Below are 16,359 nucleotides of genomic sequence, written 5' to 3' on the forward strand. Positions count from 1 at the left end.
ATCCTTGTGTTTGCATCACCCTGGCAGTATTTCAGTCAGCCTTTTTCAGTGTAAGATCAGCACATTTTGTTGGCTGATAGTGTTCTCCTTTGACTGTACTTGGGGCCAAATTCTATTATTTGCATGTGTAATCCCCTATCGTAAACTTGGGTGCTCAAAAATAGAGGAGCAAACTGTTGTATTGTAACATCTGTGTGCCACACACTGGGCAGTACATTTTGGAGAGAAATGTGAAATTCTTTTAATTTTTAATCCATAAGCGCTTACTGCTTGTGCGGGTCACCTGCTTCTCTGGGTTACTCGTTGCCCTCACACCTATGAGGCCCTCTGATTAGTAATTGGTGCTTGGTACTATTTATGCGTAGACATTCCAGTACAATGTTTAAGTCTTTTTCATGGATAATAAAGTGTTTGATGCAGTAACCTTGCTTTTTTTTTTTTGGTTGGTGTTGTACACATAATACTAGTTAGAGGTGGTAAAATTTCTTTGGAAAGATGTCTTTTGAAACCAGGTGTTTGGTTTCATACGTCATCTCCTTTCTCTAATTCCATGAGACAGTAATTTTTGAGAACTTTTTTGCACATATGTCCACTATTTTAAGTGTGATCTTTTCTGTAGACAGATAGTTTCAGTTCATTTCCTTCAATAGAAGAAAAGACCAAATAATTACTGTTCCTGTTCACGTGGGAGTATAGTGTTCACGTGGGAGTATAGAGAGGGTTCATGAGGCAGTTTGGAGAGAAGATATTTTACCCTCGTTCAACACAGGCCCAGAAAATTGTGTCCTTGAAGGATTTCAGTAATTGTGAATAGGCCAGGCCTTTAAAAAGCATTTTGCTAAGACTTGAGAAAGTAAAACAAAAGAGAATGTAAATATGAAAAGACAAGTTTTGTTTTGGAAGTAGATGACTTCTAGCACTTACTACGTTAATAAATTGTATGTCACTTTCATTGTCTTTACTGTAATTACATTTAGGCCGTACTGGTCCAGCTGTAGCCAAATAGCTCGTCAGGAATATACACCTCAATGGAGAGGGATACTGCACTCACCGTGCTACTCTACCATGGTATAATGCCTGTTGTGGCTCAAAGGCTGTCTAGTGGCCTAGAAAAGAGTTCTTGGGAATATTTTAAAACCTAATATATTACATATTTGCCCCCTGGGAGTAATTCTCTTGCCACAAAACTATGACAGCAGTTACTATTCTTGTTTTTTAAAAAAGACATATACATCATGGAGTTGAGCGGTTAATTAATAGTAGTTCAAAAATTTAAAAGTCTGAACATAATTTGAATTTATCACTGGGTCAAATTCTTCAAAGTACAAAGTTTTCCTAATTTTCCACCAAAGAATTAATACTTTTGGGCTGGTCCGATGGTAGTGGGTTATCAGAACTTATTAACATTAGTATCGCTAAAGTTGGTATTCAGTCCCCTACTGCTAAATTTGACTGGCTTAAAAAAAAAAAAAAAAGAATACTTTTGGCTGAGGAAAAGCATCTGAAGTGAAATAGTTTTATAGTAGATACTTAGAAATTACGAAATAGATTCATTGATAACATTTCAACCTCCAAGTAAAAGATGGAAAAGCCGTCTGAAAGATTTTTTTTGGAATTAGGTAAAAATCTGATGCTTGATGGTTTTGCTGTAGATTGATTTGTGAATTGGAAAGTCAGATGACAGACCCAAGTTGATTACATCTTTTATTTTCATATGAAAAATAGATTTTAAGCAGAATTCAAAAATAACTCTTGATACTATATAAATGAAGAGGGGCTTAAGTACATTTTTTGTCATAAGATTTGCCAGTTTACAGGTACAAATATGCAGTTAAAATCAGCATTGGTTTTATAAAAACACAGTCCAAAGATTAAAAAAAAAAATACCTTGGCCACCTAGGACCCTGGTTTAAATTGTATACAACTATTCCCACATGTACAAGTGACTTACAAAAACCTTGGCATTAATGTTACAAGCAAAATAAACTACAGTGGAGTTTTGGCAAAAAAACATGCGGCCTGCCAGTTGTGAAGTTAGTGAGGTAGTGGAGAAGGTACTCCCTCATGTATTTACACAGTGCAGTATTCCTCATCTGGCTGAGCCCTGTTCCTACAGTAAGACACAAGTAGAAAGGATGAATTAAATTCCTGTAACAGTAGAAATAGTCTTACATAAATTAACGGCATTAGGTGATGGCTTGAGGCTATCACGTAATTTAAATACCTCTTTGGAAAAATGTTTTATAGTGAACCACTGTATAAAATTATGACAAGTTAGAAGTTTTTTTTCTTAAGACTTAGAATTCAAGATCTTCCAATTGAAAATGCTAGTTCAAAGATCTCTTTGTAACACATACCCCGTGAGCAGGAACCTGGGAAGTGGCATCAGTGTCGGTAACCATCTGGAGGGCTTTGTAGAACCCGTAGGAAGGAGCTCTGGATAGAAGAGATAAAATGTTAGGCTCAGAATCCAGCCCCCCAAATCCAATTTAGTTCAGGCTTTTATCCTACATAGGTCTGGATTATAACCCCAGATTTCTAGATAATTCTAACAATCTCACCCCTACCCATTGTGCCTTGCCTTCAAAGCACCTGAGTTCTGGCTGCCACCTTGAGTTGATAATTGAATTGAACTGACTCCTCAACCCCCAGGCACTCTGTTCTCACTACTCTGGGCTATCTTACTTCCAAAGGCTGCCTATTACTCAATGCCCAGTGCCTCTCTTCTTAAACCCTGTCCTGAGGCCCATGATGATTTTGGCCGTACCTGACTTGGGTGTTAGGATAATCATGTTCAAATCTTGGCTCTGCTGCTGATTAGCTATGTGACCCAGGCAAGTCACTTGCCCACCTTGGGCATATTGAAGAAGCAACTGTCCTTGAAGGTTCCTTGTGGTTCAACCATTATACTGCTCTGTGGTGAAGACAGATTAGTCCCTAAATCCTGCTTTTGTCTTTTGATACATCCTTGGCCAAGTCATTTATCATTTTATACAATTTCCTTATCTATGTTAAGGGATAGTTCCTACCTACCAGAATGTAAAGATTAAACAAGATGATATATATAGTTTAGTGTGTGTACATAGCACTCAAAAATGGAAGCAATTATATGTCTCTGACAGCTGTATACTGTTACTGTTTACCAGTTTCATGAGAATATTTCATGTTCCTCCTAAATGATCATTAACTTTATCTAAGTCTCACATAGAAAACCTTTTGTGAAATTCAAAGTTTTTGTAGACCCTAGGATAAGAGGTATGCAAGTTACAAGATAGAGGGAGACAAAGTAGACTCAAATTGACCTCACAGGTCTAAGCTCTTTACATTGACTGAGTAGAAAATAAGGAAATCCAGAAGTGGAGGACGTTTGTAGTAGAACTGACTACACCCCTACCAGGTCATTCGAGCTCCATCCAGTTCTAGTCTATTTCTTAAGCCATCAGCTTATCCTCTTTCTCCATCTACCAACCAGTTCATTCCAGTTTTCCCAAGGACCACAAAAAAAGTCTTTGCTAAGACAAGTTTTCCAGAAAGTTGAAGGTGGCATATTAATGTCCCTCTGAATATCTTCTAGATTATGCACCCTAAAGCTTTCAATACTTTCCATGTAATATAGTAAACCCTTTGTTAAGAGCTTCCCCTTACCTGATTTTGTCCAAGTTGAGAGTCCTCCGCAAGGGAAGACTCCAGACTGGGTGACAACGTTGAATCCACAGAGGTGCTGGTAACCAATTCCCCTAAAGCATCCACTTGTCTCCTCAAACTGTGTAACGTGCCCTCTGTCTGCCGCTTTCCTTTACTTAATACTTCTGCTTGCTTGGACATACAGTGTCGAAGTTGGGCCTGAAAAGTGTTATGATAAAGTTTAGAGTTTTACACAGGAGAAATATACCGGAACTATTACTCAGCTTCCTCACACTTAACATTTGATAGGCAAATCGAACATAAAGTAGGAAAGGCTGCTGGAAATGCTTGTCTTTAAAAAAAATTATAGGAGGTGGCAGACGGATACTCTCAGTGTGCATGAACTTGACCACTCTGTGCTGTCGTTAACTGGCCATTCTTTCCACTGTTGGCAGCGCTTGGGGCTTCTGCGTCCCCGCCTCCCCGTTCAATTACTGCCTCATCTCCTTCCTTGTCCTCCAAGACTCGGAAGATTAACTTGTGCTTGATATCTCCAGTGCCTCCTCACTATGGATTTAATCCTCACCCTAGACTATTTTTTGGCTTTCCCCACTGCTGTAATCCTGAAATGATTCTCTTAACGTCTACAGCAGCGCTGTCCACAGAACCTTCTGTGATGACGGGAGTGTTCTGTATCTGGCTGTCAATATGGTCACCACTAGACACATGTGGCTGCTGAACACACCTGAAAGGTGGCAATTGAAAAACTGAATTTTAAACTTGATTTAATTATAATTAAAATTTCAATAGCTACACGTGGTTGGAGACCATCCTTGGATGTCACAGGGCTCCACTCAACACTGCAGCGCTGCACCCTCTCAGCCATTCCCCAAAGATGTGTCCTCCCACCTATACTCTTACCTCAAGTCTTTAGCCCCACACTGATCACGAAATCCTAGACTCCCATTTTCAGCTGCCTACAGATAGATATCCTTCCCTGGATATCTCACAGGGCCTTCAAACTTACCATGTTCTGAGCCAAACGATTCCCTATCTGATGGCTCAGCCTACTTTTCCAGTATTCCCAACCTTTCCCCCAGCCACTGGCCTGTGATGTCCTTACAGTTTATCATTGTGTCTCTATTTCCTGTCCCAAATACTTAGGTTCTGTCAGTTAGCTGAGGTAAAGCAGCATCACACCGGTTAAAGAACACTGGACTTAACACCAGAATTCATGGTTTTAAACACTGACTGCCATTTACTGACTGTGACGCCAACTTCTCTGAGCTTCAATCGTTTAATCCACAGAATTGCCAGGAGTGCTGCAGCGGTGTGAACGTGAGAGCAGCACATAAAGGTAAGAATTTCCCCTGCTCTCCCCGATGTGCCAAGTATCTCATACTGTTTTTTTGTTTGTTTGTTTTAAAGGGCAACCTTGAGTCGATCTTCACGGTGACGCAGTTCTTCCCGGAGTGCTTCTCCACACCTGTGTCCCTCCTTTTTCAGAGGGAAAAGGGAGACATCAGTGAGTCACCAAATACCACGACTGGGAGTCAACCAGCCTTTCCCTCCCCCTGCCGCACACTCCCAAATCTGTTTCTCAGCTTCGCTGGGGGAAGCGGGCTATTCTAAGAGGCCCAGAGAATAGCAGGATAACCTCTTACCATTATGTGAACTTGGGGAAAGCTCAGTTTTTCTTCAAACGTTCTCCCATTCATGGTGAATGGAAAGTTCTCTTTTAGGCTTTCCAACTCTCCTTCTAGGTTTTCGTTTCTTTCCCAAATAGCTTCTATATCTGCTGGTAGTTCTGGAAGAAACTGGTTGAGATTCTTCAGGCTGGTTCTGATTTCATCTTTCACCTCACATTTAAGTGTCCTCATTGCGTCACTGATTTCCATTTGTCTTCTTTCCAAATCTTTTTGGTTTGCCATCTAAAGAGTGAGTCAGAGTCAAATACCACTGTGTAACATTTGGGACTTACTTGGAACTGAGGTGTTTAAAGTGCCAGGTATTTAAAGACCTACAAATAGCAACTACTATGATTACTAGAACTGTAAAAACTTTGGATTTTTTAAATATTCAAAAATCTACAAGCTACCACGGAAACAATTTTGATTGCAGCAACTTCCATTTAGAAAAGCATGTGCATACGGTTCCTCAAAGGTGAATTACTCTATAGAAGTCAATCTCTTTGGAGTCAGACAGAGCTGGGTCCCAGTCTCACCTCCAGTAAACATCACCAGTATGACTTAGGGCAAGTCAGCTAACTTCTGTTCCTCCGTTACCTCATTTATACATGGAAATAAATACCTTCTGCTCAGAAATGTGAGAACTAATGAGAATTTACAGGAAGTACCTTAGTGGTACCCAACTGGCAACTACAATTATGAAATCCCAAATAAGAAAAATGCCATTTATTAAAATAAATCATAAGTGATCTGAATTATAAATGTTACTGCTAGAAAGGGCTTTAGAAATGATCAAATGTTTTTTCATTTTACAGGTGAAGAATCTGGTGATTTGGGCAGTTTAGAGGTTTGCTAAATGTTACAGATTGTTTTTGATACCTGAGAGAGTATCAAAATGGGCTCTTTATGAGTATCTTTATGGGCTCTACCCATAAAGAGCTTAGTGAAGATATTAGATTCATATCTACTGCTAATTGCCCTACCAGGTTTACAGAAGCATCTAAAAATCACTCAGGGCTGTGGCCTTTAAATACTTTTTTAAAAAAGTTATCTTTTCTTGAACCAAAGGGAAGGTGTATGTGTGGGCTGGGGGAGTGGGGGGTTGGAAGCACAGATGAAACTGGAAGGGACACAAAGGACACAGAATAGCAGGGCTAAGCGAGTGGCCACAGCAGCTGGACTAGGAGTTCAGGGATGGCCCAGGCTAGAGGACACCAGGGGCATCTAGGATTGGAGACTCCACCAGTTCAAGCATGGCCTGGTCCCATGATCTCCACCTGGTCTGTCAAACGTTTCCCCTGGACTGTCTTTTCTTGCTTGGGGGGTGGCTTGGGGGATTGGCTCCTGTAAACTTGTTTATGGCATAAAATCTTAACGTTTCAATACAGTTCTTTGGGACATGATAAAATATTATGCTGAAGTATAACTTCTTTTCTTTGAAAAATTAATATAAAAAGCTTATTAAACTTAAAAGAATTTTGAAAGTATATTTTTAACAAATACTTTCTTCTTGTAGAGGTGTATTTCTAAATTTTAAGATTGAAAAAACAGATTTCATATAAAGAACGCTCTTATAATTGGCTTTTCACAATTTCCATAAAGAAATGCTCCTCTTAAAAGAGATATTAAAAAACAATACAATCTGCCTGAGCCCTGAGGGTGGTGAGAGTACTGAGGAGGCCTCTCCGTCCCAGGCTGGCAGCTGGCTTCCTGAGCACACACCTGCTTTTTGAGCTCCGCGTACTCATGCTGCATCTGGCTGAGCTCCTTCATCAGGCGCCTGGCCCGCTCGTGGTTGTCCTGGGCTACCAGTTCGATTGTTGCCATTTCCTTTTGCATGCAGCTGTTCTCCTGTTTTTGCTCCTAGCACAAGAGGGGGAAAATGACTCTGTGAACCACCTGGGGCGGTGTGGGTTGCTTGCTTACACACTCACCAGCTCTGTAACTTCACTGCCCATCTGGGCCTCAGCTTCTCTAGCTGTACAGTGGAGATAATATAATTGTACTTCCCTTTACTGGGCAGATATAGTATAGCTGGGAGTACATATGTGTCATAGTCTGTTAGCCCAAAGTTTGAATCCCAGATCTGCAGCACTACTTTTGATAGTAAGTTACTTTCCCTTTCTGAGCCTCCATTAATTGTCTGTAAAATGGGAACAATAACACCCATCATCACTGAGAATTAAATTTTAGCCATCTATATTCTATCTTTACAATCATCTTGCCTATCACTAGTTGCCTATTGCTATTTCCTTTGGGAGACACACATGGTTTAAAAGTTCCTTGCACACAATGGAGCTCATGAACTCCTCCAGAGGGTGTTGGAAAAATCCATTCCCATGACAGTCCCGCTGCTGTGCACCTGCCTCCACCCACTATAAATTGTTCTAAACTGAGTATCACCTCCCAAATTTATTTCAGGGATGAAAGTATGATAGATTTAGTCTCCTAGTTTTAGGGTAATGGTTAATTAAAGCTAATGTTGGCCAAAAAGAGCAGGATGTGAAAAATTTGTTAAGTATTAACTACAGCTGTGTCAAAATGTTTACAGATGCCTTCCAACACCCCTCCTCCCCTGCCAGTGCAGGTGTCAGCAGAGGCTCACTAGCAGAACGTGCTGTCTGCTTTGTGCTGACACTGTTCACGTGACAGTCTCCCCAGCCAGCCAGCAAGAGCTCCTCTGGGCTGCAGCCCAGTCTCAGGCAAAACTTACCGTCAGCTTCAAGAACAAATGACGCATAAATATAACAGTAACCGTAGTTGGGTTAGGGGCTGGGTTGTTGGGTAGTTTATTTTCTCTACATTTAAGTGATGTTGCAGCTCAAAAATTTAAATTTATCGTTTCCTCCCAAACTGCCAAGGCAGCAGGTACTCACAAGAAGGTTTTGCTCCAGCTGGCTCCTCTGGATCTTAAGTGCTTCTTTCAGGCTGGCCACCTGCTTCTCAGCTTTCTTTCTTTCTGTCAAGAACTGGTTCCGCAGGAGGCTGAAGTCTGCCCTCATAGAGTCTGCCTCTTTCTGGAGAGCCAGCAGCTCACTTGACTTTGCCATTAATTGCTGCTCCCTTTCTGAAAGCTGCTGTTCTGAAATGAGTATTTTAGGTAGACTTAGCCAAAGGCCCCGGGCCACCTGTGGGTAGAGATTTCCTTCCCTGGCGGCAGATTGCATAATGGTGACATGCCACCTACACAGGTGCTTTCCTCCATTCCCAAGTCTTACAGGCCTACCCTGACCCACACCACAGGCCCAGAAAAAGGACCAGATACAGGTGCCTCTTGAAGTAATTCGTTCCTGGAGGGCCTGATCCCACAGTGACAGACAGCTACTGTCTTCCCTTCCAAGTCTTAGAGACCAATGAGAATAAACACAGCACCAATCCTGAGGTGCACGCAGCATGGAACTGAAATGTTTTTATAAACCTTGATTTTAAGAAAGGGAGACATACCAGTACTGCTCCTTCACAGGGGCCAGTGCAGTGGAAAGAGCACAGGATTTGGAGCTGATTCCCACACTGGCATTAGCCCCATTTTATAGATGAGGAGCACATTTCCTGATGTCCAATTGCAATCATCTATGCAAACACTTGGTACATAGTGAGTGAGTACTCAACAAAGAATGCTTATAAATAAAAGTGACATTTAAAAGAGATTTTTCTTATCACCCTATTTAGAGTAGTACCTTGCCCAGATTTTACTTTTCAAGACCTCCTGCATGGTCAAAACTCAGCATATTTGTTTAGTTTCATTTTCATAATGAATTGATCAGGTCTGGATATATCAGGATTTCCCAGGGGAAAAGTAATAATAACCCTTTCAGATCCCCAAGTCCACAACATTTTCTGAGCATTATTAAACCCTGCAGCCCGGCAAAGAGAAAAACCATTTACTGACGTAAGAACAGTCATTACCCTGGATTCCCAGTCAACTCCACGGTTCGAGAGAGCATACACTGGCCCGAAGGCAAATACCTGTACCATTCACTGTGTCAAATCTGGACAGAAGAATTGTTAATATTGTTTTTTTGACTGGTTGAGAGGAAATGGATCATTATTCCCAAAGCTCAAAAATAATACACTTTAGAGTATTTTTGGCAGTTCTTCGCCTTTATGTTACGCTTTCTTGGGACAGCGCTCTCAAAGGAGGCAATATGGCAGAGTACAACGACTTGCTAATCAGCCTCAGGATCGAATGTCTTCTCCATAAAGATACAAATTCCCTTTGTCTCTCTGAGCCTGTTTCCTCATCTTGCACAGGGCTCTCATGCTTCCTGCTTTGCTTCTCCTGCCTCCTTCCCGAGCTCTGGCTGGGGCCTGGGTCTCCCTTACACACTCTACAAGACAGCGGCAGGGCCGCACACACCCCTCTCCCCCAGCAAGCTGTTCTGGAACACATACTGGTCTGGGAGAGCCTCTTCTCCAGGCTCTCGCCCAGCCTCTCCTCTTCCTGAAGAGTCTTGATTCGCTCTTCAGCCACCTGCACCTTTGCGAGCACCTGGTCCAAGCTGCTTTTCTGGTCTGTTATTTCCTTTTCCAGCTGGTGCTGCTGCTCCTTCAGTGTCACTTTACTGGCTTCTAATTTTTTTTCTTCACTTTCTCTCTCTTTCTGGAGTCTCTGAAATATCTTAATAAAGAATAACCTTAGTCAGTCATAAAATAGCAAAGACTTGGTTTCCCAGATGAGGACACCTACAAGGACACGAGACAGATTCCAGTTCAACAGAAAGTAGGAAACAGCCCACAGGCACAGTTCCTTTACAAAGGTGATCAGGCAGGGACTGGGAAACTAGCTGGCTGACAGTGAGGAGGGGATTCAAGCAGGAAATGGTACATGGCCATTAAGATTCTTTATGGGACCAATGTTCTATGATTTGAAAGGTCCATGAGTATTAATCCGAGAGTCATGTGGTGGGTATAAAAGCCACCCCGGCTACATAGGGCGGTTACGTGACACATAGTCCCATGGGGGATATTTCTCAGCAGCTTTCTGCCAGGGGGGAAATGTTCGCATGAGCAAGAAAATGCTTCCTTTTATATAAAATCACCAATGTGTAGTACCATTTCTTGTTGGACTAGTTTGAGCTTGTTTTCTTCGATTTCATTCTGAAGTGCTTGGAGTTGCCGTTGTTTTGTCTCCCCTTCTTTCTGACAATTTTCGATCCTTGTCACACATTCGCTGATGTCGTCCTGGAGCCGAGTCTGCTCGCTAAGCAGTACACCCTGGCGCTCAGTGGTGCGAAGCAGGTCCTGTGGGTGAAAGAACAAATTAGAACTACTAACAAAGCCATCTTTACTAAGGTGGCCAGTGCTACTCCGGTATCTATTAAGTCTGACAAAATAAGAAGCATAGAGGTTCCATATCCTTTATTACCTCAACAAACTTACAGAAAGGTATCTAGAACTAATTTAATTAGCTTTCCTCCTTATAGTACTTCAAAAATAAGGGGATAAAAGTTGTCAAAATCTCAGCAAGAGACTCAGTTCCTCTGAGCTTTAGCTGCCTTGTCACTGAGGTGAGAATAAAGATCACCAACCTCACAGGACTGTTCAGAAGATTAAGAAAAATTGTGAATAAGGCTTAATTCTTGTTGAAAAATGAATCTAAAGTCATGGTTTTGTTATTATTTGAAATATTTATATAGGTTCAAAAACTCAGAAAACAATAAATACTTCTTTAAGAAACCCAAATTAAGGATTTTTGAAAAAGTTAACCATGTTTCCAACACAGAAAATATTCATAAAAATCTGTGTAAGATTTTTAAAAGATAGAGTACTTTAAGTTTTATTCATCTTCAAAACACAGAATCCTAGAGGTAGAAGAGAATTTAGATATCTAATCCAACTCATTTACATAGTGGAAAGTGAGGCCCAAAACTTGCTTGAGGTTCTTTGAAATTCAAATTACAGCACCATTCTCACAGGACAACATGGAATTACCTTCAGGAAGATCGTCAGAAGTACAAGGGTGAAGGATCTGCTCTATTCAACATCTGACAAGATGGAGGCCCAGATCTGGCGGTTACTCTGCAGCTCAGTGAGTGATCAAATCTAAGCCCGGTCTTTGGAAGCCTCAACTATGCCATGGATTAGAGATGGTCCATCTTGTCCCTGACGCCCACAGAGGGGCTGATGAGGGACTGCTGTTGGGCTCTGGTCTAGCCACCACCCTACTCACTAGCTTTGAGTAACACTTTGTTCGAATCAAGGGTTCTAGGGCTAAAATAAACTAGAAAACCACTGCTCTGCACTAAAATTTTTATTTATGTGATGGTTGTGTTAACAAATGGCCCTATGGGACCTGCTGTCATGAAAATGAACCGGGCTACTTGATTTTTTAATTTAAATCAATTGTCTGCATGCCTTCAGGATAGTACAAAAAGATTACATTTGTTAACCTTACCTGTTTTGCTAGGTTCAAATGGTCTTGCACATTAGCTAGTTCGTCCTGTAGTGAGTTTACTGCTTCTCGTTTTTCTACGAAAATAACATTTTCATAAAATAAAAAATACGTATATTTTTTTTATAGATTCCCATCAGCCTCCCAAAAAAGTAGATTAGAAGGCAACTGAAGCTAATTTCTGTTACATGTATGACTATGCCACACTATCTTATAAAGGCCAAAAGACAGAGTTATATGCACAACCCAGATTTGGGTTTGGAGCTCAGGTTTTCAAAAATTTTCATGTTCAAAATTCACCATAAAAATATTTACAGGTAATATTTAATGTTGGTAAGGTGCATGGTTTAATAACAAGTACCTTCTACATCACTGGTAGAAATATAAATTGAGCACAATTCCCTTTCAGGAAGACAATTTGGGAATAAATTTTATATCTATACTGGCTTTGTCAATTACTAGCTATCTGACCTTGAGCAACTCACTTCTCACTTAAGCAGTTACGAGAAAACTGAGCTTTAGTTTCCCTATCTGTAAATGGGTAAAATAATAGTTTCTATCTCACAAAAATGTTATGAGGATTAAATGAGAAAATGCATCATGCCTAGGACACAGTAAATGCTCAATAAGTACACATTTTTTTGCTTAATAAGTATATTATTAGCTACAATTACTTAGCAATTTCTCCTAAATGAATTATCATGAATATTTATAAATATTTGGTAATAGAAAAAAACTTCATTGATCTTTGTTTTCATTTTTCAAACCACACACACACCCTAGGAAAATTCTGGAAGGGTATTCACCAAACTGTTAATGGGAATTATCTCTGAGGAGTGAGGTCAATAGCAATTTTTATTTCATCTTGTTATGTTTTTAAATTATTCTCAAAGGAACATGAATTAGGTTTTTTTAAAAACAGCTTTATTGAGATAAAATTCACATATGTATATCTTATTTAAAGTGTATAATTCAACGGCTAAAAAGTATAAATACACTAAATATACTAAAAAGTATATTCACAGAGTTGTGCAGCCATTACCAGAATCTAATTTTAGCAAGAAACCCCATGCCCATTAGCATGAATTACTTCTGTAATAAGAAAAATCAAACAATTAAAAAATCTAACAAAGGGGAAAGAAATCACATTTTTCCTGTTCTGCTGCCTCATACCTTGCAGCTGCTGTTGCATTGCTAATATGTCATTATGCAGTGACAGCTTGTCTCTGTTTAGTTGGTCTAGTTCCTGCTGCAGTTTTCTGACATTGAATTCCAACTTTTCTAAGTTTGATTGCTCCATTTTGCTATTTTCTTCTGTTGCTGCTAAAACCCTGCCACACAGAGAATTCAGACAGTCAAATATAAAATATTCAAGCACATACAAGAGATGACTGAGGAATAGTATTGCCCTTTCACAATGTGCAGTTATGGAAAGTCTGAATGATTATAAATCTTCACAAAACTTAAGATAATTTATTTTCAAAATAAATCTTATTATCAGCTCTCTAAATAGAAGATTTTTTTTTTTAAAAAAGTGATTCACTAAAGTTTTATAAAAATCATGGATAAAAACATGGATAACATCCAGAATGCCAAAGATTGGAGAAATAAAAATGGATTGCTAACCTGTGAAAAGTTAAAGAGCAGAAAACAATTGTATGTACAACAGGATTGTATATACAATTGTATGTACACCTAACAGACATGTGTGAGCATGTATTTTAATACATAAAAGGAGCCATACAGTGTGGACTTGTTTTTGTCTGGCTTCTTTCACCAGCACAATTACTTTGAGATCCATCCCTGTTGCTGTGTGTATCAATACTTCACTACCTTTTTACCGTTGAGCAGTATTCTACAGTATGGATATCCTACAGTTTGTTTATCTCCTTACCAGCTGATGGACATTTGGGTCACTTCTAGTTTTTGGCTATTACAAATAAAGCTGCAATGAACATTGGGGTGTACACTCTGTGTGGAAAATACGATTTCATTTCTCTTCAGTAAATACCTAGGAGTGGAATGGCTAGGTCTTTTGGTAAGTGTATGTTTGATTTTTAAGTAACTGCCAAACTGTTTTCTAAAGTAGTCATACCATTTTTTTTTCTTTTTTGGGGGGAGGCATTGAAACTCAATGAGAGTCATACCATTTTACATTCCCATCAATCATGTATGAAAGTTCCTCATTAACATTTGGTATGGTCATTCTAATAGGTGTGTAGTGGTATCTCACTGTGGTTTTAATTTGCATTTCCCTAAGCATTGATGATGCTGAGCATCTTTTCATGTGCTTATTGACCATTCATATATCTTCTAAAATGTCTGTTCAAATCTTTTGCACATTTAAAAAAATTTTTTTTTTATTATTGAGTTTTGAGAGTTCTTTATATATTTTAGATAAAAGTCTTTTATCAGATACATAGTTGCAAAGATTTTTCTCCCAACCTGTGCGTGTCTTTTCATTACCTTAACAGTGTCTCCTGAGGAGCAGACATTTTAAATTTTGATAAAGTCTAATTTTATCAATTTATTCTTTTATGGATGTTTTTGGTGTCATATCTAAGAAATTTTTGCCTAGCCCAAGGTCATAAAGGTTTTCTACCATTTTGTTCTAGAAGTTTTATATTTGGGTTTTACATTTATGTTTATGGCCCATTTTAAGTTACTTTTTATATACAGTGTGAAGTATGGATTGAGGTTCGTTTTTTTGGTTCTGGATATCCAATTTTTTCAGCAACAGTTTTTCAAAAGACCATCTTTTCTATATGGGAAAAAAAGCCTTTTTATCTTTGTCAAAGTCAGTGCTCCACATATATATGAGCTTATTTCTGGACTTTCTATTCTGTTCCATTGATCTATGTGCCTACCATTACATCAATACTATGGTGTTTTGATTATTACAACTTTATACAAAGTCTTGCAGTCAGGAAGTGTTAGTTCTAAACTTTTGTTCTACATTTCCAAAATTGTTTTGGTGTCGTATCTAAAAAATTATATAAATTCTATTCTAGGTCCTTTGTATTTCCATATGAATTTTAGGATAAGCTTGTTAATTTCCACAAAAAAAGCCTACTGGGATTTTGACTGTAATTGTTTTGAATCTCTAGATCAATTTGAGGAGTACTAAATCTTAACAATATTATCTTCCTATCCATGAACAAGATATATCTCTCAAATTATTTCCAGTATGTATTATTTTACTTAAAAAACCACAACTGTGCCTATAGTCCTCGCTACTCATGAGGCTGAGCCAGGAGGATCGTTTGAGCCCAGGAGTTTGAGGTTGCAGTGAGCCATGATCATGCCACTGCACTATAGCCCAGGCCACAGAGCAAGACTCTGTGTCAAAAAAACAAAAACCCAAAAACAAAAAAATCACAAAAAAAACCCAACTACAGATTATTTTAAAAAATGCTTTTGGGGAAAAAATACTAGAAGGAAATTCACCAAAAATGCTATTGGTGAATTGTATTATACCAAGTTTGTGGAGTATTTTTTCCTTATCTCTATCTTCCAATTTTTTTTTCTTCTGAAACCACTTAGAATCCAAATCTTCCAATTTTTTTAATAGTGCGTTTATAATGCTTTGGACTTCAAGAAGTGACCCTGTAAGCTTACTTGTTTTTGCTCCCACCTTTTGGTTTGTGCCACCTTCTTTTCCCAAATGTCATATTTCTCCTGGAGGTCTTCCTTTTCTTTGTTCAAGCACTCAACACAAGATTGTAATGCTCGGGACTCAGAAGTCATTCGCTCCATTTCTCGTTTTTCCCTCTCAAGGAGCTGCTTCTGCCATTCTATTTCCCCTTTCTGTCGCTGGACTATCTGCTGCAAATTCTCTAACTCCAGTTTCTCCTAAAATCAGATAAAAGAGGACTCAAACATCCTAAATGAGAAAGAATGCAGTTTGCCAAGGGTACAATGGTTTTGTTCATTACCTCTAGCACTTCAACCTGAGTTTTCTCTAACTCAGACATTTTTTTGTCATGTTGTAGCTTCAAACCTTGCAGCTCATTGTTTTCAAGTTGCAACATGTCCAGAATATTCTTTAGTTCTAACAGACAGAAACAAATCATAGTCCATGCTATTAAATGAACTTGGAAACATTTACAAAATGAAACAGAAAATAATGCTATTGAGTGATACAAGATAATAAAAAAATTTTGTGGAGTTGAATTAATGGTCTTAATTATGTTTTTAATGGAAAAACTTCTTTGAAGGTATTGCTAAACACTATTTAATTTGTTAAAAACATTTTAACAAGAACATTTAACAAAGATCCGGTTTTAAAAGCATTTAACTCCACAAAAAGAATTTTTGTGGAGAGAATTTTATATAAACAAAATTTTACCAAAATAAATAGGAAAAACTTTAAAATATAGACTGAGATTTATATAACAACTTTTTTGCCCTTTGAAATATAGACATTTGAATATTAACTTTTTTATGATTATAAAAATATTTGCTCACTGTAGAAAATCTGGAAAATACAAAAAAAAAAGCATAACAGAAAAAAAGAAAAACTCATTATCATCCTATCATCCAAAGATGATCACTATTACAATAGCATTTTGATGCATTTCCTTCCAGGAGCACACACATGCTCACATACGAACGTTTTAAAATGAACTGGGACTATATTCCATACTCATTTTTATC

At 38.7% G+C, this 16,359-nt stretch overlaps 1 protein-coding gene across 1 annotated transcript in view; it reads right to left on the reverse strand.

Annotated features, from left to right (window-relative positions):
- Positions 1-3,627: 3,627 nt before the first annotated feature.
- The window catches only part of CNTRL (centriolin), a 69,479-nt gene continuing 56,747 nt past the window's right edge, over positions 3,628-16,359 (reverse strand). The window contains exons 31-41 of the mRNA XM_012664414.1: positions 15,639-15,754; positions 15,338-15,555; positions 12,877-13,034; positions 11,707-11,780; positions 10,365-10,553; positions 9,705-9,930; positions 8,189-8,394; positions 7,035-7,175; positions 5,289-5,555; positions 5,059-5,121; positions 3,628-3,843 (exon numbers count right to left, since the gene is read on the reverse strand). Of these exons, the coding sequence (XP_012519868.1) occupies positions 3,628-3,843; positions 5,059-5,121; positions 5,289-5,555; positions 7,035-7,175; positions 8,189-8,394; positions 9,705-9,930; positions 10,365-10,553; positions 11,707-11,780; positions 12,877-13,034; positions 15,338-15,555; positions 15,639-15,754 (1,874 nt within the window). The remainder of the gene's footprint in view (positions 3,844-5,058; positions 5,122-5,288; positions 5,556-7,034; positions 7,176-8,188; positions 8,395-9,704; positions 9,931-10,364; positions 10,554-11,706; positions 11,781-12,876; positions 13,035-15,337; positions 15,556-15,638; positions 15,755-16,359) is intronic.

Source organism: Propithecus coquereli, unplaced genomic scaffold, assembly GCF_000956105.1.
Source record: "Propithecus coquereli isolate 6110/MARCELLA unplaced genomic scaffold, Pcoq_1.0 Scaffold89, whole genome shotgun sequence".
In the NCBI taxonomy this organism is placed as follows: domain Eukaryota; kingdom Metazoa; phylum Chordata; class Mammalia; order Primates; family Indriidae; genus Propithecus; species Propithecus coquereli.